Raw genomic sequence first — 20,574 nt, forward strand, 5'->3', positions numbered from 1 at the left:
CACTGGCTGCCACTTCCCCTTAGGGCGATGATTGAAGCATCGCTCCGCCGGCGAGGCGCTGGGCTGCCCGTTTGCTTGCAGCGGTCACCCCAGAGAGGTGGAGCCCGGTAAGAAGCGTCAGGGACAGGGGAGCCTGCAAGGCAAGTGCATGGGCCCTACAAAACCTCGCTGTGTTTGAAACGTCAGCAGGACCGTCCGGACGCCAACAAGTTTCCGGGGGGAGGAAGGAAAACGTGACCCCTCACTAGTGTTCCTCTCCCCGCCCCCGTTTGTCCCTGGGCAGTGGGGCTCTTGTTATTGTGCAGTTATGCATCAGCTATATTAAAACTCACACCTACATCTACAAGCAACCAACGGGGAAACGCGCCTACAGTGTTCTCGTGGCGCTCTGGGGACAAGCTAGAGCCGGATGTTCATAAGACATGATGACTGTTCTTGAGGAAGATCTTCCAGCCTTTTCCGTAGGGGGAAAAGGTCTGCGGAACGTTGGAAAACTTGGAAATAAAATTATCTGCTGCATTAGTAAAAATATTGGTGCAGCGTCAGATACAGTTCTACCAGCTGGCCCCGCCCCTACAGGGTGCTCCATGCACCTATCCTGACCTGTGTCAGGGCTGCCCGGTGGCGGGGGGGGGGGTCTGCAAGTGGGGCAATTTGCCCCAGGCCCACAGGGGTCACCTGGAGAATATAGTGTTCTATAGTATTGCAACTTTTTTTTTATGGAAGGGGCCCCCAAAATTGCTTTGCCCCAGGCTCCCTGAATCCTCTGGGCAGCCCTGACCTGTGTTGTGGGAGCCTGGCTAGTAGGGTAACTATCTTGAAATGCGTAGCTAATAATAATAACGCAGAGCACTGTTCCAGCAGTGGGAGTGGACAGAAACATCTGCCAGTCTTGTCTTTATGCCCATCTTGTATTTATGCCCACCCATCTTGTTCTTGATACCCCCATGTCAAGATTCACTAGTGTCTCATGCTAGCTTTTTTAAAAAGAAGTTACATTGAAAGACGTTTTTATGCTTTATGTATTTCTCTTTCTTGTTTATTGCCAAGGTTATTTGCATGAAAATAAGTTGCTGTTACCTGGGAGTTCCATCAGGGTTGCCACCCATTGTGAATTTTATATCATTATGTTGCAACATTATTTTGTTCTTCAGAGTTGTTGCAGTAAGGGGCAACCAGGGGTTCTACATATCATCATGGTGTTTCCATGTGTCATTTGTGTGGTCACATGGCTGAGTATTCGTGACATTTTCACACTATTTTGAGGTTGTCTCATATTGTGATACAAGCATGTTTTTGCATTACATAGATTTTCATTATTCCCCTGCATAAAGCCATAGTCCCTTTTTTGTGGCATCACAACTGCTCCCCACTCAGGTATTATTTCATTCATGTAATGCCTATCCGAAACTAGTCGGAGAGAACCCTACCCTCCCTTATTTAAATCTCTCTTCAAGATTGTTTTTATTCCCATGACCTCCACGAGAATGGGAGTTTATATGCCTGCAAGGCCTTGGGGTATAACTGAGGTGTTCTTTTATTTTTTAAATATATAGAATGTATATACAGCAAATTATTACCTCATATAGAGACTTACTGGGCTATGTAGTTAACATTAGATAAGGAGAGGATTCTCCACTTTTGTCTCTCCCCTTCATACACTCTATGACACTCTACTTTCACTATTCTGATTTCTTTCTTTGACTAGCAAAATGCAGTACTAGGTATATGGGTATTTATATCAAGCTGTCCTTCCAAGACCTCTGTGAACACCACTGTCCTAAAGTAACTGAAAGTATCAAATTGGTTATAGATCCTGGACAGATCTTACGGGTTTCCTGGGAAGGCAGGATCCCCCAGACTATGTTATTTATCCCAACATACCTATCAGAACAGCTCTTTCTGTCCATCTTGAACAAAAATTTCCAGGATCAGGCTAAACATTTCTTTAGGGTTTTTTGGGGTGGGTGGGAAGGGGGGATTTTACAGCCATAATATGCCTGGCCATATGCCACTCTCTTTAGAGTGGGATGGCCCTACTTCACATTTCTTATTGGACATGCATCTGACGAATTGGATCTTCACCCATGAAAGCCGATGCTCCAATACGTCTGTTAGTCTTGGAGGTGCCACAGGACTCTCCGTTGCTTATTTCTTATTGAGCCTCCAGACTCAGCTTTCTTAAGGTCTGGTTCTGTACTGATGAGTAAGCTCTGCCTGGTTAGAGCTGGAATTGAAAAACACTTACAATTTGATTGTTGTAGGGAAGACAAGGAGCATCAGAAAATCCTCAGCTCCCATCAAGGTACGGGATTAGGCTTCACGCTACACCAAAAGGTGAATACCAGACTTTCTATTATTCCTATATGGTATTACCAACAGTTACTTCTTCCTTAGAAAATGATTTTTTGGGGAGGGGGAGAATGGGAGGGGAGATGAATAGTTAGAGACTTTGTACTTTTTACCAACTGTGATTCTGATCCAGCAAGTTGTTCCATGCAAGTGGACTCTTGTGAAGCCTCACAGGCTTCAGTGAGCCTATGTGTGAATGCAGCCATCCTCATGTAAGGGACTACTTATATAACTGATGCCTGTATTTGAATGGGAGAAGCCATGTGATGTCCTGCAATGAACTGGGCTAGGAGCCAGGGATGCCTGAATTATCATTTCAACTCGCTTACATTAACTTACTTCACAGGCGAGTTGGGAGGACAATGTTTGTATAACACTTTGAAAAATTAAGAGGTATAAATATTACTTATTTATTTCTATTGAGTAGAGCAGGTTGAAAAATGAAAACCTATCTTCAAAATGAAAATAATTTTGAAATATTTTAAGGAAGTGTACTAAATTGACCCACATTTAGTTTTTTTTCAAGATTTGTAATGGATTTAAATTTTTTTTCTTAAAAACATGGACAGTGTTATTTAAATAGGTACTGAAATTTTTGGTTTCAAAGGGAAAACCTTAGTTGTGATTTCAATAATGTTAAAGCAGAATAAATTTCCAAATGAATGGCCTGTGTGACAGTCAGATGTGCTGATCTCTTGATATAAGAAAGTACAAGGTTGCTTTTAAAGTTTTGCATTAGAGTAGCATGAAGCTGGCGTGCATATTGCTTATTGGTATTTGTTAGAGATGGAAATCAGTGCTTTGTGGATGATGTGTGATAGTGACAAGGAAAGCTAGAGCATTTCCCCATAACTTCTTACGTTCATGCTTTTAAGGTTTTGAATAGTTGGCATATGTCCTGATGCAACCTTAACTGCACAACCAAACACATTTTTTTTCTAATGTTTATATGGGTCCATTTTCTATTCTTTGCCACCCCATAAATTATACTTACTATTGCTATAAAAGTTTTTGCATTAGATTTTTTTTTCTTTAAAGAAACTCAGAAAAGGTCAGTCTTTCTCAGGTCAATTTTGGGTACATTACCTGAGTGAAACACTAACCATCCAGGGAGAAATTCAAAGACCACACTATAAGGTTATAGGCAACAAAACCATACCCCGCTTTAATTGAAGCCATACTTTTCTTCCCAATGGAGATTAATTTATATATATGTATTAAAGGTCTTTGCTAGTCCTTTAAATATGATTTTTGTTCAACCCAGAAGCCAAAGAAATTTTAGAAACGGAATATGATCAGGGGAACGCTACCGTTATATATTGACAACCTGTGTTTTACCCAAAGCCCTGACCAATCAGTGGTCAATATGATATACTGTAAGAGCAACATGTAGTTGATGAAAGGTTAGCAAAACTCCTATTGGCTCAGGAGGAGAGGATTAGGGAGTTTCATATTTTTTTACACACCAGACTCAGGAGATGCTAGTAATTGGATAAGTCTACTGGAAACAAATTGCCGTGTGTTTGTAATATGAAAAAATCAAATTAGTCCTGCATCTTAAACAACAACAAATTGTACCAAAGAGAAAATAAAATGAGCACTAGATGTCACTGTAATAACTTGTGTGAAATGTTAACTTAATTGCATAATGTTTCCTCACAGGAGCACTTATACAATTCTTAAAACTGAAAAGTTTAAAAAAAAAAATAATTGTAAAACTTAGTGATGAAGTCCAGTAACAAAAACTGGTGTTTGTAATAGTAATATTTATTTTTACCTAGTTTTAGATAGTTGTTACTTTTATGACATGGAGCTAAATAAAACAAAATTGGTTAGATTCAGTCAAATTTGCAAAACTCGACAGTAATACTCAATGGTATGGAGATTAGAATTTATTTATTTATAACACAGAGGTGAGTTGTTAATGCGTTAGTTAATATTTTAGGCCCTGGTCCCATAAGAACTTATGCACATGCTTAAATGTGAATTGAATAAATCAATTGCCCTGAATAATTCAACTGAATAATTCGACAGAACTGGTACAGGTACGTGGGGGCTGGAGCAAGTTTTATATTGGGAATACTGAAAGCTAACAAAACTGTAAACACTGTGTATGATGGAAGCTCTGCATTCAGTTCCTATTATTACTTAGAGCTGGGAGGGATGCTGTATCTCTAATGCCAGTAGTTCCAGTGGCCCTGCATTGGTGGAGAGTTAAGGATTTACCTGCAGTTTGCAGGATCAGTGCCATTGATGTTATTTAAACATTTGTCAGAAAAATGAGGCCTTGGATGTTTCCTCTGTAACTTTCACTGGGGGCTTGCCTAAACAGGGAAGTTTTATTATGTCCAGACTACCCACCGGATTGGCAGGTAGTGATCAATATATCGGGGATTGATATATTGCGTCTCATCTAGATGCGATATATCGATCCCCGAACGCACTCCTGTCAACTCCGGAACTCCACCAGGGTGAGCGGCGGAAGCAGAGTCAACGGGGGAGCCGCAGCCGTCGATCCCACGCTGTGAGGACAGGAGGTAAGTCAAAATAAGATACATCAACTTGAGCTACGCTATTCCTGTAGCTGAAGTTGTGTATCTTACATCGACACCCACCCCCCAGTGTAGACCAGGCCTTATTTATACCAATATAATTAAACTGGTATAGTTAAACCAATATTGTAATACCAGTATAATCCTCTGTGTAGACACACTTATTCCAGGATAAGAGTGGCTTTTTTGGTTTTGTTTGCACAGCTGCCCAAGTGATACAAGCTAAACCAAAAATAGCCCTCTTACATTGGAATAAAAGTGTCTAGGCAGGTTTATATTGATATTAAAATGTTGGTTTAAATACACACCTTAGCTTATACTGGCATAGCTTTCCCATATAGACACAGTATTGCTGAGTCTCATGAATTTATCATGAGACACGTGCTTGTGCCCCCCTGCTGCAGGAGTTCTCGTGATGATAAAAAGAGCTCCTGCACACATGCAGTAATTTTGGAGATGGTGACTATACGCACCACTCTCCTGTTTCCAGCAGCAGCCTGATTCCTTGTTCCCAGCAGCTGCTGGCTCTCTCTCTTCCTGGTCTCAGGTATCGGCTTCTCTGACTCCTCTCCCCTCCACCACTTCAACAGGACAGATTGAATGCTCTACCCTAGAATGCCTAATAGCTCAGTGGTTTTGGCATTCTTGATAGGGGAGACCCATGCTCAAGTCCCTGCTCCAAGCCAGGCAGAAAAAGGGATTTGAAAGCAGGCCTCCCACATCTCAGGTAAGTGCCGTAACTGCTGGGTTATTGGTTATGATAGCGTGGGTGTGTCTGTTTCTCATTCTGTTTTTTTTCCCTTTGGGAGAAAGGGCAGGCTGGCTTAGACATCGAATTCCAGAAGGTTCATGAATGTGAAGCCCTAGTAGTGGAGTTAGGTGCCTAACTTCCCTGAAGGAGCAGGGCTTCGGCCACACCCTTCTCCTCAGCATTTCTTACTGGCTACCCTAAGCAGTTCCCTACTTATCATGCTGGCTTCTGTGAATCACTTTCTTAGGTACCTAACTCTTCCAATGCATTGTATAGAGCAGGGGTCTGCAACCTTTCAGAAGTGCTGAGCCGCGTCTTCATTTATTTACTCTAATTTAAGGTTTCGCGTGCCAGTAATACATTTTAACGTTTTTAGAAAGTGTCTTCCTATAATATATATAACTAAACTACTGTTGTATGTAAAGTAAATAAGGTTTTCAAAATGTTTAAGAAGGTTCATTTACAATTAAATTAAAACGCAGAGCCCCTGGACTGGTGGCCAGGACTCGGGCAGTGTGAGTGCCGCTGAAAATCAACTCGCGTGCCGCCTTCGGCACGCGTGCCATAGGTTGCCTACCCCTGGTATAGAGAATCTATGTGCCTAACTCAGGGCTGAGGATACCACTGGGGAGCAAGTTAGGCTTTACAACGCTCAGGCCTTTTGTGGCTCTAATCCTTAGTCACTTTGAGGCTGTTTGTAGTCTTTTGCAAGATGATGCCAACAGAAATGGAATGGAATGAAAACTCTTGTCATAAAAACTAGAAAACACATTTTATATAGTTAATTATTTCATGAGATTAGATACTGTATACAAATAAAAAACAACATATAGCAGTGTTAGCAAAAAAAGCATGTTGCACTAAAGTTACCCACTGTCTACACATCCATGTATAAATATTATTTATTGGTATCATACACTTGCACAACACTTATGTCTGTGTGTTTACAGCTACTGTCTATTGTGACCTTTAGTTTCTACCTATTCCATATTATCGCATACTAAACATAAGTACTTTCCTGAATATGTAAAGAAAAGATAATTGAGTCATTAAGCAGTGAGGCAGCCTGAGGATAACGCTTAAATTCATATGAAAGTCTTCAAAAATTTAAGTTGAATCCTTAGAAAACCAAGACGGTTCTGTTGCTGCAAACAGAAAACAGAAAAATATATCAATGTTGTTCATTTATAACTTTTTATTTAACATTTGTGCATAGCATCTGCATATGGCCAATGCTCGCTTTTTACCTTATGTGACTGCTTCTCTTTTAAACACTCAGCCATTCCCACCTGTCAGTTATTGACCAACTTAGCAGAACTATTCTTGTGCTGGGAGGGTGAAGTGCTAGGATTCAGAGGTTGTTGCAGTGTGGGATGCAGGGGGTGTTTGGGGTCCCTTTTAAAATTGTCCCCACAGTAAAGGAAAATTTGGGCTAGTTTCCCTGCCTTGGATGGAGTCACTTGCTCTTTGCTAAACCTGTCGATGCCACAAGTAACATAATCCTGTGGTGGAATGTCACTAAAAGACTTGGCAAGACAAATTTTGGCTTTTACTATAGGCCAGATTGGCCCAGATGGCAGTGGCCATGGCCCCTCTAAAAGGTCCCCTCACATGCACCCTTCAAAAGTTTGAATGCAGTGCTATGCTATTAATATACTCAGTATATATCTCAGGAATAAAGTATAAATATTCCCAGCAAAAGCATAACTTAAAAAAAAAGATTGGTTTGCTCAGTGCTGATACCTCTTTTTTTAGTTTAGTTTATAAGGAAGTATTTTATTTAAATGTAGATTTCCCAGTCCCTCTACCCTCCTCTGTGGAAGCACATGAACCCCTGCCTGATACATTGGGCTGACTAGGAAACTGTTTGTGGGAGCCCATTGAAAACAGTGTCTGATCACCCTATCAGTTGTGCTTCGCTAAGTGAGCAGCAGGAATGAGGTTTTGCTGGGTTTTTAAATGATGTTTGTTTTAAAGGTGATATTTCAGCAAAGATAAGGCTGATTTAATTTCTTGATAACTACCTACCTCTTCCCCTCATACATAAAATCAAAAGCATCGTTGATTTTGTCGAATGGCAGAGTGTACGTCACCAAGGCATCCAAACTGAATTTCTTTGCCATATAATCAGACACCAGCTTTGGTATAGAATCTACACTCTTCCAACCTGCAACAAAGCAAATAACACCCCAAATCAAACAGGCTGTATTTACATAACTTGGTCATAAAAAAGATAATTTTGGTTCAGGAATAGGAACAGGAAATTAGTCAGGGAGGTGCATTTGTGGTTAGCACTTCATTGAAAAGATCAAAGTCATTCTTAAGTGGACTTGATTTGCCTCCTCTGGCCCAAGGAGGAGTGCAATCTGCACCCTCCTGCAACTGTGTCTTTGGGGAGATTGACTTCCAGGAGGAGATATTTGCACTGTGATTCTCCCCTTGAGTTCCACTGGGAGAGGTCAGCATTAATTTATGGCAGGGACTCTACGGAAGGTAACCCTCTCACCAAAGGCTGCCCAAGAGATATTCTGGATCAGCACATGTCCTAGGCACACTTGTTATGTCCTCTCCTAAGCAGGACCATCACAATTTCTGGGCTATGCTGGCTGCCTCCAGATTCCCTGCGGGGACTGAGGATACAGGCAGCCTATGTCATCTCAATCCATCCTTCTCATTGCACTTTCCACTATGGGGAGCAGCTGGCATCCTTGTTCTGCTGGTATTCCCTGGCAAAGCCTAGGGAGTGAAAAAAGCCACCTGTATTTTCTATGAAGAGAGGAACATAACAGCAGCATGGTCATTAAATCAGTGCTCAAATTGAACATTTTTTTCCTGGGAGGTTTTTTAAACTACCCCTGTTCTCTCCAGTTACTTCTAGAATTACCAAGTGGCACAACAGTTTTCAGGTAGGAGAATATACATGTAAATTAATTTAAGTTCAGAACAATTATTTAAGACTCTCTCTTGCTTAAACCATGAGGTATACAAGATTGTAATTTATGGAGCTGTCAGTCATTAGAAAAGCATTTAGACTCATAGCTTACTTTCATTCCATATGTGGAATGGTCATTGAAGTCAATGAGGATTTGGCACAGAAAAACAAAATTGTAGGCAAAATGTTATCAACTGAGGAGGGGTCACTCACATACTTCATTTCACAGAATGGAGAGCCTGGTCTCTCTAATCTGTTAGGAAGCGAGCCACCACTTTTAAAACTAGTTGCATAATTTAGAATAATAATTTGATTTTGAAGATCTACAAGTTTGATAATATTTGTATGTACAACAATATAAATTATATCCTTAACTGATTTTGGGGTACAGCTTATTTAATGGCCATTTAGACTCCTGATGTACGTATTTATACCATGATCACCATTGTGGCAAGACCATAGCCAAGTAATCAAGTGGGTGACATTTAGCCCTGTGCAGAGGGCCAGCATGAGGCCTGTGCACCAGTTCAGTCCCACTTAAGATTTGCTTTGAGGTTGTGAGTGGTGAATAGCCCTTGTGCTGGACTTCTGCCATAGTGAATTTCTCCTGTGATTCTTTGTCTCATGGTTCTCTCTCCCCTCCTATGACACTGAAAGTTAAATTGTGTTGGTTACTTGGCTTGTTGTGTTTATTGTTATTATTGCTGAAGGCAGGTAGGGTGTAGAGATGGGCTTGTGCCTTTGGAAGCTGAAAGCAGTGATCCATGATCAGCCTGACCCTTTCAGGAATTGAGTTCCACAGTCCTGGGCTGGCTGCTGAGAGAGCTCGGTCTCCCGTCCTCGTGAGTTTGACTCTGATAGATAACTGTGCTCCACAAAACAAAAAAAGGTATCATGAAAAATCTTCGTGGTGGAGGAAGATGCAGTTTGTCAGATAGATCTGCCTATGGAAATCTTTAAATGGTAGGGCCATGAACTTGAATTTGATCCAGGGTTCAGTTGGGAGCTAATGTAGTGATTGAAGCTCAGGGGTGAAATGCTCCCTGCAGACCAGTAATTCCAATCTTTTCTGATGAACACAATTACAGTGATTCACAGCTATATAAAAAGGTAGGGTGAATATACTAGACTTTGGGCTTGCAATTTTTGGAATTGCTAAATTTCAAAGGATTCAGCAGCTCCAGATACCTCTCCCCATTCTCCCCTGGTGAAATGTCTCACTGCTATGGTTACTTTCTTGCATGGAAACATTCTGTTTTTCCTATAAAAATACAAGATGGCAACCAGCTTGGCTTCCAAGAATGCTGTCTGAAAAGGGGGCAAGATTGTGCAATTTTGGATTATTTTTCTTCAGCTGGATGGTAGATAGTTTTTTATTTTTGTTTATACTTCCCCAAATGTGGTGGCAAAACAACTGCTGTCATGTTTTGGGAAATATATCTTAGATCTCAGATGAGATGGATATAACTGTTCTTCTACCCTCCCGCTTCCTTTTGGCTAAACCATGGGTTGGCAACCTTTCAGAAGTGGTGTGCCGAGTCTTCCTTTATTCACTCTAATTTAAAGGTTTTGTGTGCCAGTAATACATTTTAACATTTTTAGAAGTTCTCTTTCTATATATCTATAATATATAACTAAACTATTGTTGTATGCAAAGTAAATAAAGGTTTTTTAAATGTTTAAGAAGCTTCATTTAAAATTAAATTAAAATGCAGAACCCCCCTGGACCAGTGGCCAGGACCTGAGCAGTGTGAGTGCCACTAAAATCAGCTCGTGTGCTGCCTTCGACACGCGTGCCATAGGTTGCCTCCCCTGGGCTAAACTATGTGGGAAAACTGACCTCCAAAGAAAGTGGCATTTATTTTCTTTCCCATTATCAGCTGCATTGGAGAAACAGGGATTGATTGTCCACTCAGAGCCACTCCAACAATCGTACAAGTTCCCCAGCCCACCATGGTGCACTCCAGGGCAGCTTTCTGAAAGACAAAGCAAACTCAGATTTAAAGGGCAGAAGATGAACTCACTACTGCTTGTGGGGTTAGACTTTAGGCCCTTATTCAGTTCATAGTTTACTAAACTTCCATGGACTTTAATGGGAGTTTGAGTGAGGACTGAGATGCTAGCCAGGGGGTAAGAGGTAAATTACTGTCACAGATCAGAAATTGGCTAATTCCCAGAAAACAAAGAGCAGGAAATATGGTAGATTTCATCATGGCATTAAATGTGTTTGAAGGTGCTTAAAATGAAAAGATGGAACAGATCCCACTCCTCACCACTGCAATTCAAATAGACAAAGTTGCAAAACAGATAAGATTGACTTAACATAATTATGCAGAAAGATTGCATGAACTCTGTGCCCTCCAAAAAGTCAGTATTGTGTTTAGTCTTACCTGAACAATACCATGATCACCTGTCTTAAAGACTATGATATTTTACAGTAATTATGCTTGTTTTAGTAGTTCAGTCTTATTTCATTTGATTAAAAGTCAAATCCTGATTCCAATAAAGGCCATGATAGTACTCTCATTGGGTTGAACAGAACTAGAATTTGGCACTGGAATAATATTCTTGTAAATGATAATACTTCGTGTGACACAGTAATTTGGTTTATAGAGGCTATCCCATGATTTCTTAACTCATGAGTCCAAAATTTTGCTGGGAGATAGGATAAGTGTTGCAGGTCTGTGGTATACTTGGTACCAGTTTGCATGGGTTAAGTAGGATGTAAGAAGTTAGTAATTACTAAATAATTAAAAAGAAAAAAGATTGAGTAATTTAATACATTTCTTTTTGAAGCTTTCTGGCTTGGGAAATGGCAGCATATGAACCTGTATATTTCCAAAAGTGTGTATAGGATATCTTTGTATGCACCCCATTGGGGACAGCGTATAAAGGTGAGGAGAACGTACATTCAGTCTGCATTATTGAGGGCTGGAAATGGAATTTTGAGATTACAGGTTTGCTGCCTGATCTGGAGACCTTGTTGATTGGGGCAGCTAGTGAGCACTGGAGAAGATGCTGAATGGAAATGCTTTATGTAATGGCTTGCTTGTATGGTTCTCTTTCCCAAACAGCAGGATGGGCAGCTAGTGGGAATAGGTGAGGTTGCCTTTGGCTTTCCATATGATGCAGTGGCCAGATGAAGGCATGTTGCTATATCACAAACCTGCACAGGTCTAGGTACCAGGGAGTGAGGAAGAGGGCACGAGGACCTTCTTGTGTCTCTGTGCAGGGGCCAGGAACAATCTTGTTCCTTGTACTTCAGGTTTGAAAGAAGAGGGGAATTCTGACAGCAAAAGGCATACTAAGAATCCATCCCTGAAAAGGGGTCGGTTTCCCCTTCTCCATTAAAGCATGCAGCAACAACAGGTGCCTCATGAGCTCCTTGGGACATTTTGCTTGCCTCAGAAGCAACACCTCAGGAAGTTGCAGCTAGGAAGTGCACCTTTTAGTAACCTCTGTAAAGGCACTGTACAACCCATAGAAATTTAATGTTAGCATTCTTGTAAGTTCCATGTCAGGAGTGTACCATACTGGGAAGAAGAGCTATTGGGGGAGACCGTTATTGGGAGGATCTTTAGAACATAACACTTAGAGGGTATTTAATTGTAATGAATGATTACTGTCTGTTTTAATAAAAACAGCAATCTCAATATATCCGACTGTTTATCCCATCTAAGTGTTCGTATCACACCTATTACCGCTGTAACAGAGCACAGACCTAGACCAAAATATACACACTGTAATGGAATGCTAAACTGTATTATACGGTTCAGTCATTAGGTGGCATTGTGTGTAAAATACCTTATTTAAAGCTAACCTTAGCCATACCTGGCAGAGCAGTAAAGGATCTTATGGTGAACACATCTGGTGTGCATAAGCAAGCTCTGTGACCAGTCCATATCTGGTGCAGAAGAACATGACACATACCATGACAGCAACATTACCGATGCATTCAATGGCAAAATCGACCCCACCGTTGCTCATTTCAGTTATAACCTCCTGAATGGGCTTCTTGAAATCCTGAGGATTGAGGCAGTCAGTGGCTCCTAACTCTTTTGCCAGCGAAAATTTATCTTTGTTGATGTCAATTGCAAAGATCCGAGAAGCTCCAGCAGCTTTACAGCCCATGACAGCTGACAGGCCGACTCCTCCCAAGCCAAAGACAGCACAGGTAGACCCAGGTTCCACCTGCAATAGGAAGAAAGGTTAGGGAATGGCCTTAGAACTCTGAAGACAAAAGGAGCTTTCTAAATGTTTGTCTGTGATCTCCGGCTCATGTCAATAAACCTCAGCAAATGCACAGGTTGGATAGGGCCATATATTTTTCAAACAATTAAAAGGATAAGAAATGATCCACTGTTTGTGTGATGATATCAAGACCTTTGATTCATGACTCACCCAGACCACACCTCTCAAATGGAACTTGGTGTGTTGGCTTAGTGTTCATTACTATTAACCCCAAAAATGTGGAAACTTGAAACTGAGGTTATACGTAAACTGTGAAGTACAGTTGTGTTTTTAAAACTAGAACTGTACTAAAGATTTTAAAAATATATAAAACGCTGTGTAAAAATACAGTAACAATACACTACATAAAACTTTTTTATTAAATTCTTTTACATTATACATGCATATTTATGTATAATATAAAATGGTTAAGACTAATGTTCCAGAAGAGCATATTCTTTTTATTTTTTAATTAACCTTTAGAGACAATACTGCTCACTTTTTCATGTGAGTAAACCTACTGAATTCATTACAATCATGTGGAACAAGTTCCTAATCAAAGGGAATTGATTAGGGTAATCAAGGGGTATTCATGTTATTACAGTGAGTAGTTGAGCCTTAATTAGCTCACCTTGGCAGTATTGAGGGAAGCCCCATAACCTGTGGAAAATCCACAGCCGATCAGACAGACTTTATCCAGGGGAGCAGCAGCATCAATTTTGACAAGAGAGGTTTCCGCTACAACAGTGTATTCAGAGAAGGTGCTAGTCCCCATGAAGTGGTAAATCTGCTTCCCTTTGCAGGTGAACCTGCTGGTACCATCAGGCATCAGGTCTTGATCAGAAATAGGTGTTTTAATTTTGCTAGGGAGACAACAACAACAAAAACGGAATTTAGACTTCATTGTCCCCTGCTGTCAGCATCCCCTACTCACTGTCCTTTTGCTACTGCAGTCATGGGCAGCACTTGAACAAAGATTGTCAATTTTGCCAAATGATGAGTTGGTCTTTGTGGAATGTGAACAGTAGAGTTTAGGCCAGGGGTGGGTAAACTTTTTGGCCTGAGGGTCACATCTGGGTATGGAAATTGTATGACGGCCCATGAATGCTCATGAAATTGGGGGCTGGGTTGTGAGAGGGGATGAGGGCTGCAGCTGGGGGAGTGGGCTCTGGGGTGGGGCCAGAAATTAGGAGCTCAGGGTGCAGGAAGGGGCTTAGGGGGGGGGCAGGCAGTTGGGATGGGGGGTGCAGGAGGGTGCTCTGAGTTGGGACTGAGGGTTTTGGAGGGCTGCGGCAGGGGATTGGGGCCTGGGAGGGGAACAGGGATGCAGGCTCCAGGCAGTGCTTACCTCAAGATGCTCCCGGAAGCAGCAGCATGTCTCCCCTCTGGCTCCTACACAGAGGTATGGCCAGGAGGCTCTGTGCATTGCCCTGTCCGCAAGTGCCACGCCTGCAGCTCCCATTGGCCATGGTTCCTAACCAATGGGAGCTGCAGGGTCGTGCTTGGGGCAGGGGCAGGGGCAGGAGGAGACCAGCCATCAAACTCATTTTCATATCTGTCCTGAGCAAGGATTTTAACTGGGGTCTCCAGATGTTCTGCTGGATTAGTGTGTCACCTGGCTCGTAACAGTCACGTATTATAACTAAATACTTGAGAATAAATTTCCTGTGGCTATTACTTGGATTTAAAAGCTGGCAAAGACCAATATTTTATTCATTACATGGTCTAAGTGTCTGGCAAGCAAGATGACTAGAAAGTGAAGTGTTCTCTGACCTGACTCCTCTTGGCACAAAAAGGGAGAGGAAAACCCCCACATTTCCCCTGCAGCGTCTTTCCCTGGTATGGCGGGAGACCCATAAAGAAATGTAACTGGCTCCTATACCATCATTCTCACCCCAGTGTAAGAGACATGTCAGGGGCATGAGGGATAAGGCATGGCTAAAGCATGCTGTGCTCCAGCTACTGGCAGGTGGTGGATGGCCTATCCCATCTTGTGAAAGTTAGAGCAGTCCCTAGGATGAAGCTGCACAGAGAATCATGGAACTGTAACTGCCTCCATGATTGCCTCTCAGCACCTCCGCAGCTGTGGCCCAATGGAAAAGCCTCTCCCTACTGCTCCCTGCAAGGTAAAATATTTGCAATTCCTACCTGATCTTTTCACAAAGGTTGGTCTTTGGACTCAAGCAGAACTTGCATTGACCACACTGAGGGATGTAGAGTGGGATAACCTTGTCACCTAAAAAAATGAATATTTATTGTTTAAAGTTATTACCAGATTTTTTTTTGAAGTCTCATAGGCCCAGCCCTACATGTTCTCCATTCTTGGAACTCCTGTAGGTCCTATATATGTCTAATTCTCTGCTCTTTGTTGTTTTTGTGGATCCAGACTAACACAGCTACCCCTCTGATAATTCTCTGTTAGTTACTCAACCTCTGGTTTGCCTGCGATGTTAAATATTACATTCAATATTTTAGTTCACATGATTGACTGTTTCTAACAATGTTATTTACTCCATGTTACATTGAATGTCTATTTTCCACTCAGTATGTGACAGCCTAGCAGAACGATAATACAGGTGTTGTTATACTCCCTCTCACATACTAGAGACAGGAACAACTCTACATCTTTTCCAGGCTGGGACTGTCAACTGACCTTGTGATGGTAGGACAGCTGACAGCATGCTGGGTGCTGTACAAAACACAAAACAACAGTCCCTGTCCTGGAGGGTATATACAGAGGAAACAGGATGCACTGGGCAACCCACGAAAGGGAGTGAGTTTTATTATTAGTTATTAATTGATTTCCACTGCACACTTCTTGTGAGCAGTTAGGAAGGACTTGAGTGAGGAGGAGGTGGTGGCTTGGTGTGCTGCAGTGAAAAGGACATTCCATGTATTTTGGGCAGCATTGGGGAAGGCACAGGGCTGGGAGTGGGACAGCGACAGGGCACAGAAGGAGACAAGAGATGAGATAGATGAAAGCCAGAACTGAGTTGGGTAGAGCCTTAAAGATGAGCACAAGAAGTTTAAATTCTGTTTGTTAGGCACATGGGAAACAGTGGAGGAAGTCAAAGGGAGGGTGAGATGTTTAGATCAGAGGACAAAGAAGATAATTTTAGCAGCCACATTTTGGATGAACTGAGGGTGGTGATACAGCAAGCCAGAAAAGAGAAGGTTGTATCAGTGTGCGGTTGTGTAAAAACAAAACAACCTCCCACCCCAAAAACACCACTAAAAAAATGCCCAAGAGGTTATAGAGGGAATGGGAAAGCCTAATAGCATTACACCATTCTCATCAGATGAGAGAGGGAAGAGCCACCTGCTTTGCTCATTGTCATAGGGTAGCTGGTCTCTGTGGACAGATGGAGAGCAGTGCCCTGGGCTAGAGTGGGTAAGCCCAGTACAGATAATTAAAGAGGTCTGGGCTACAGCTGGGCCTATAGAGGGCTGCATAGGCAGCAGGGAGAAGGAAGGATTGAGATAGGCTGAGCCCGAAGGAGGAAGCTGTACTGGAGTGGAGCTTTCTCCTGTGGTGGGTCCCTAGTAAGGTGACCAGATGTCCCGATTTTATAGGGACAGTCCTGATATGTGGGGCTTTGTCTTATAGAAGTGTTTATTACCCCCCATCCCCGTCCTGATTTTTCATACTTGCTATTTGGTTACCCTAGACCCTAGAGCCAGGGACGCAGCCTTGTAGCTGCTGCTCTGGGGGGGGGGGAGCAGAGTGGAGAGAGGCTGGGGCCCTGAAGCCTGGGACCAAAAGCTGAGTTAGGACTGTGTTGTGTTTGTTTGTTAACCTCTCTTTAAAGAATAAACCTCCTTGCCTGAGACTGGGCATGGCAGCATTAGCTTTGGCTCTGGGGAGCAGTGACAGCCCTGGTGACACTCATCAATCACTTGTTGCCAACCAGCCCCAAGGGCATCAGTTTCAGAAGCTGTTCTTTCAAACTTGTGAGTGGAGAAGATTCTGAATCAGTGACTTCAACCAAAAAAAAAAAATATGGGCAACAGGAAGAAAAGGATAGAACTTGGGTGTTTCAGAAACGGAAGCAGTGAAGGCCAGTCTGTTCAATCTAAATACACGGAGAGTTCTTTAGCCAGGCAGCATAAGTTTCCATTTCTAGTTTACTCTGCAGATATTTTTCTGTTCTTTCTGTGTACAATAACTGAAGGGGACATATCTCCAGCAGGATCTATGTGAATTGCTTTGTGGTCTTTCCTTCTCAAATCCTAAACAACTGTAATCGTATCTCCATTAGCTACATCAGAGTTATTGCTTGTCACACACTCCTAGATATCAAAGCCAGAGATCAAAGCACCACCAGATCCCTAGCCTGACCTCTTGCATATCACAGCCCACCAAAACACCCAGACCCACCTACTAAACCATGGGTGGGTAAACTACGGCCCGTGGGCTGGATTCGGCCAGGCAGCCATTTTAATTTGGCCCTTGAGCTTCCGCTGGGGAGCAGCATCTGGGGCTTACCCCGCTCCGGCGCTCCAGCCAGGGAGCAGAGTCGGGAGCCGCTCCACTCGGCTCCTGGAAGCAGCAACATGGCCCCCTTCTGGTTCCTACACATGGGGCAGCCAGGGGCCTCCACTCTGTGCGCTGCCCTCACAGCTCCCGTCGGCCAGGAACCACAGCCAATGGGAGCTGCAGGGGCAGCACCTGTGTATGGGGCAGCGTGCAGATCTGCTTGGCCATGTCTCTGCCTAGGAGCTGGAGAAGGGACATGCCACTGCTTTTGGGAGTCGCTTGAGGTAAGTGCTGCACAGAGCCTGCACCCCTAAGCCTCCCCCCACGCCCCAATCCCCTGTCCCAGTGCTGATTCCACTCCTGCCCTCAGAACCCCTTGTTCCTAGCCCGGAGCACCCTCCTGCACCCCAAACCCCTCATCCCCAGCCCAGAGCCCATACCCCCACCTGCATCCCACTCCCCTGCCCCAGGCCAGAGCCCCCTCCCACACCCTGAACTCATTTCTTGCCCCACTCTGGAGTCTGCACCCCCAACCAGAGCCCTCACCCCCTCCTGCACTCCAACCCCGATTGTCTGAGTATTCATGCCCTGCCATACAGTTTCTATTCCCAGATGTGGCCCTTGGACCAAAAAGTTTGCTAATCCCTGTACTAAATCCAACAACCAATATTAGACCAAAATAATACAACCCTCCGGAAACTAAACTATGTGCTACAAGCAGAGAATTGGAAGGCCTGAGGTGCATCAGTGCCTGAGGACCCTGCAATAGCTAGGAACTGATTAAGTGAGATATACCCAGATGATTCCAGTAAGTGACCTGCCCCCTATGCTGTAGAGAAAGGCAAAAATACAGAAATTCCAGTGCCACTCGCAATGGGTACTAGCCCACCCTATCCAGTGTCCCATCTCCAGCTGCGGCCATCGCTGCTGTTTCAGAATAAGGAGACACTCCCGTCCCTCCGAATAAACTGTGAGGGGGAAATCCCTTCCTGACCCAAAGGGATGAGTCCCAAAGCATGAGATTTTAGGAACGTAAGACAAAATGGAAGGACAATCAGGCTGCTGAACCTTGCTCCCATCGTTACAAGCAACAGTGTCATGCAATCCCACTCATAAATTTGTCCAGCTCTGTTTGTTAAAACTAATTAAGTTGTTTGCCCCATAACTCCTATTGGGAAGCTGTTTCATAACCTCAGCCCTCTGATAGTTAGAAAACTTCTTCTAATGTCCAGTTTGAATTTGTTTAAGGCTGGTTTATACCCATTTATTCTTGTGCCAGCATTGTCCTTCAGCTTAAATCTTAAATCTTCCCTGGTATTTTCCCTCCTTCCCCGCAATGTATTTACAGAAAGTAATAATATCCCCGATCACATGTGGGGGTGTGTGTAGGAGGAGTTCAGTTTATAAGCAGTCTTTTAAAACAAATTTACTAGTGCCATGTCTTCTGGCATAACAGATAGCTTTGGAGACAAAATGCTTCATCCCATTGCATTTTATCCTCCACAGTGTATAACCACTAAGGTATAAACTTCTACCCTGGTAGAAGGCCTGGTTCTTCATTGTTTTCAGCAGTTTATACCAGTATAAATCATCAACAGAGCATCACCAACATATAGCCCTTGTGTCCAAATGGCGAATAAGTCCCTGACACTGCAATGGTATAGCTAATATCTCAGTACCTGGTTTAAATCTAGTCACTCCTGGTCCAGTGCTCTCCACAATTCCTGCTCCTTCGTGGCCCAGGATGACTGGAAAAAGCCCCTCTTTAAAACTGGGGCTTACAGCATGAGCATCACTACGGCACACCCCCGTGGCAACAATCTGCAAGGCAGTAACATCTTTACATTCACACTATAGGTTGATAATGGAGAATTACACCTGTGACTTGAATCAAATTAGAGAGCTGCTCTTACCATTGCAATACCATCAAGTTTAATGGGAAATTTGAGCTATTGCCTTGACAATACCAAGCACTGGAACTTCATTAGTATTGTGGTTTTGCATGACCCAACGATTGTCAACAAGTACACTAGAAAATAAACATTTGAATGTCCTTTTTATGGAGACAAATAATCCCAAAATATATGACCATTCTTTTTTTTTTGTTTTTTGTTTTTGAGAAGCAACACACAAAGTGAATTAAATCTGATTATCATGAAATTTTGCCCACATGTACATCTTGGTGTGATTTAGGGAACGAAGTGTGCTCTGGCTGCTCTGCCGCACTTCAGCAACACAAAGCAGCTGTCAACCCATCATAAATGGGCTTTTAAACTGTTTATGTTTATGACTGCTTTGCACAGCCAGGATATATTGGTGAATCTTAACTGCTTCTTTCAAATGTAGTAGCCTTCACTGCTATGCAACTCCAGTTTTACACCCATGTCAATGTAGATGACTTACCTTAACTCGAATTTCATGTTCTTTGGGTGGGGCGACTTCAACCTCCTCAATAGAAAAGGGATTCCCTGCTTCCCAGGCAATGGCTGCCTTACATTTAATAACCTTGGAAAGGAGTAAGTACATTTCAGATTTAGAGATTTTACTTTATTGCACTCTCTACAGTGGATCTTGAAAAATAAAGAGCAAGACCCTGATCTCATTCATCCTGGGGTGAATCAAAAATAATTTCATTTAAATAAATCAAAAATCAAAAATAATAAAAATGTATAGCAAATGGAAGAAAAGGGAGGCTGATAGTGAATATAAATCAGAAGTTAGGACTTGTAGAAAATTGATAAGGGAAGCAAGGGGACACAAGGAGAAATCTATGGCTAAGAGAGTTAAGGACAATAAAGAGCTTTTAAAATATAGTAGGAACAAAAAGAATCCTGACAATGGAGTTGGTCCTTTACTAGAAGGAAGTGGTAGAATTATCAATAATAATGCAGAAAAGGAAAAAGTGTTCAATAAATATTTCTGTTCTGCATTTGGGAAAAAAACACTGCTGGAATACTGTGTCTAGTTCTGATGCCCACAGTTAAAGAAGGATGTTGATAAATTAGAGAGGGTTCAGAGAAGAGCTACAAAAATGATTAATGATTAGATATTAGAAAAAATGTGTTATAGTGATAGCTCAAAGAGCTCCATCTATTTATCTTAACAAAGGGATGATTAAGGGGTGACTTGGTTACATGGGGAACAAATATTTAACAATGGATTCTTTGGTCTAGAACTGAAAGGTAGAACATGATCCAGTGGCTAAAGTTGAAGCTATACAAATTCAAACTAGAAATAAGGCATAATTTTTTTAATGATAAGAGTAATTAACCATTGGAAC

At 42.5% G+C, this 20,574-nt stretch overlaps 1 protein-coding gene and 1 long non-coding RNA gene across 2 annotated transcripts in view; one reads left to right on the forward strand and one right to left on the reverse strand.

The window, feature by feature from the left end:
- The first annotated feature begins 25 nt into the window (after positions 1 to 25).
- On the forward strand, positions 26 to 4,809 carry LOC115652420. Its single transcript, XR_004000642.1, has 3 exons — positions 26 to 107; positions 2,265 to 2,337; positions 4,770 to 4,809. It is a non-coding gene; the product is annotated as an uncharacterized LOC115652420 (long non-coding RNA).
- Positions 4,810 to 6,410: 1,601 nt separating this feature from the next.
- Positions 6,411 to 20,574, reverse strand: part of LOC115652423 (all-trans-retinol dehydrogenase [NAD(+)] ADH4) — a 29,704-nt gene continuing 15,540 nt past the window's right edge. The window contains exons 2-9 of the mRNA XM_030564423.1: positions 19,698 to 19,799; positions 18,974 to 19,115; positions 14,966 to 15,053; positions 13,449 to 13,680; positions 12,518 to 12,778; positions 10,428 to 10,563; positions 7,684 to 7,822; positions 6,411 to 6,800 (exon numbers count right to left, since the gene is read on the reverse strand). Of these exons, the coding sequence (XP_030420283.1) occupies positions 6,776 to 6,800; positions 7,684 to 7,822; positions 10,428 to 10,563; positions 12,518 to 12,778; positions 13,449 to 13,680; positions 14,966 to 15,053; positions 18,974 to 19,115; positions 19,698 to 19,799 (1,125 nt within the window). The 3' untranslated portion in view covers positions 6,411 to 6,775. The remainder of the gene's footprint in view (positions 6,801 to 7,683; positions 7,823 to 10,427; positions 10,564 to 12,517; positions 12,779 to 13,448; positions 13,681 to 14,965; positions 15,054 to 18,973; positions 19,116 to 19,697; positions 19,800 to 20,574) is intronic.

Source organism: Gopherus evgoodei, chromosome 5, assembly GCF_007399415.2.
Source record: "Gopherus evgoodei ecotype Sinaloan lineage chromosome 5, rGopEvg1_v1.p, whole genome shotgun sequence".
Taxonomy (NCBI): domain Eukaryota; kingdom Metazoa; phylum Chordata; order Testudines; family Testudinidae; genus Gopherus; species Gopherus evgoodei.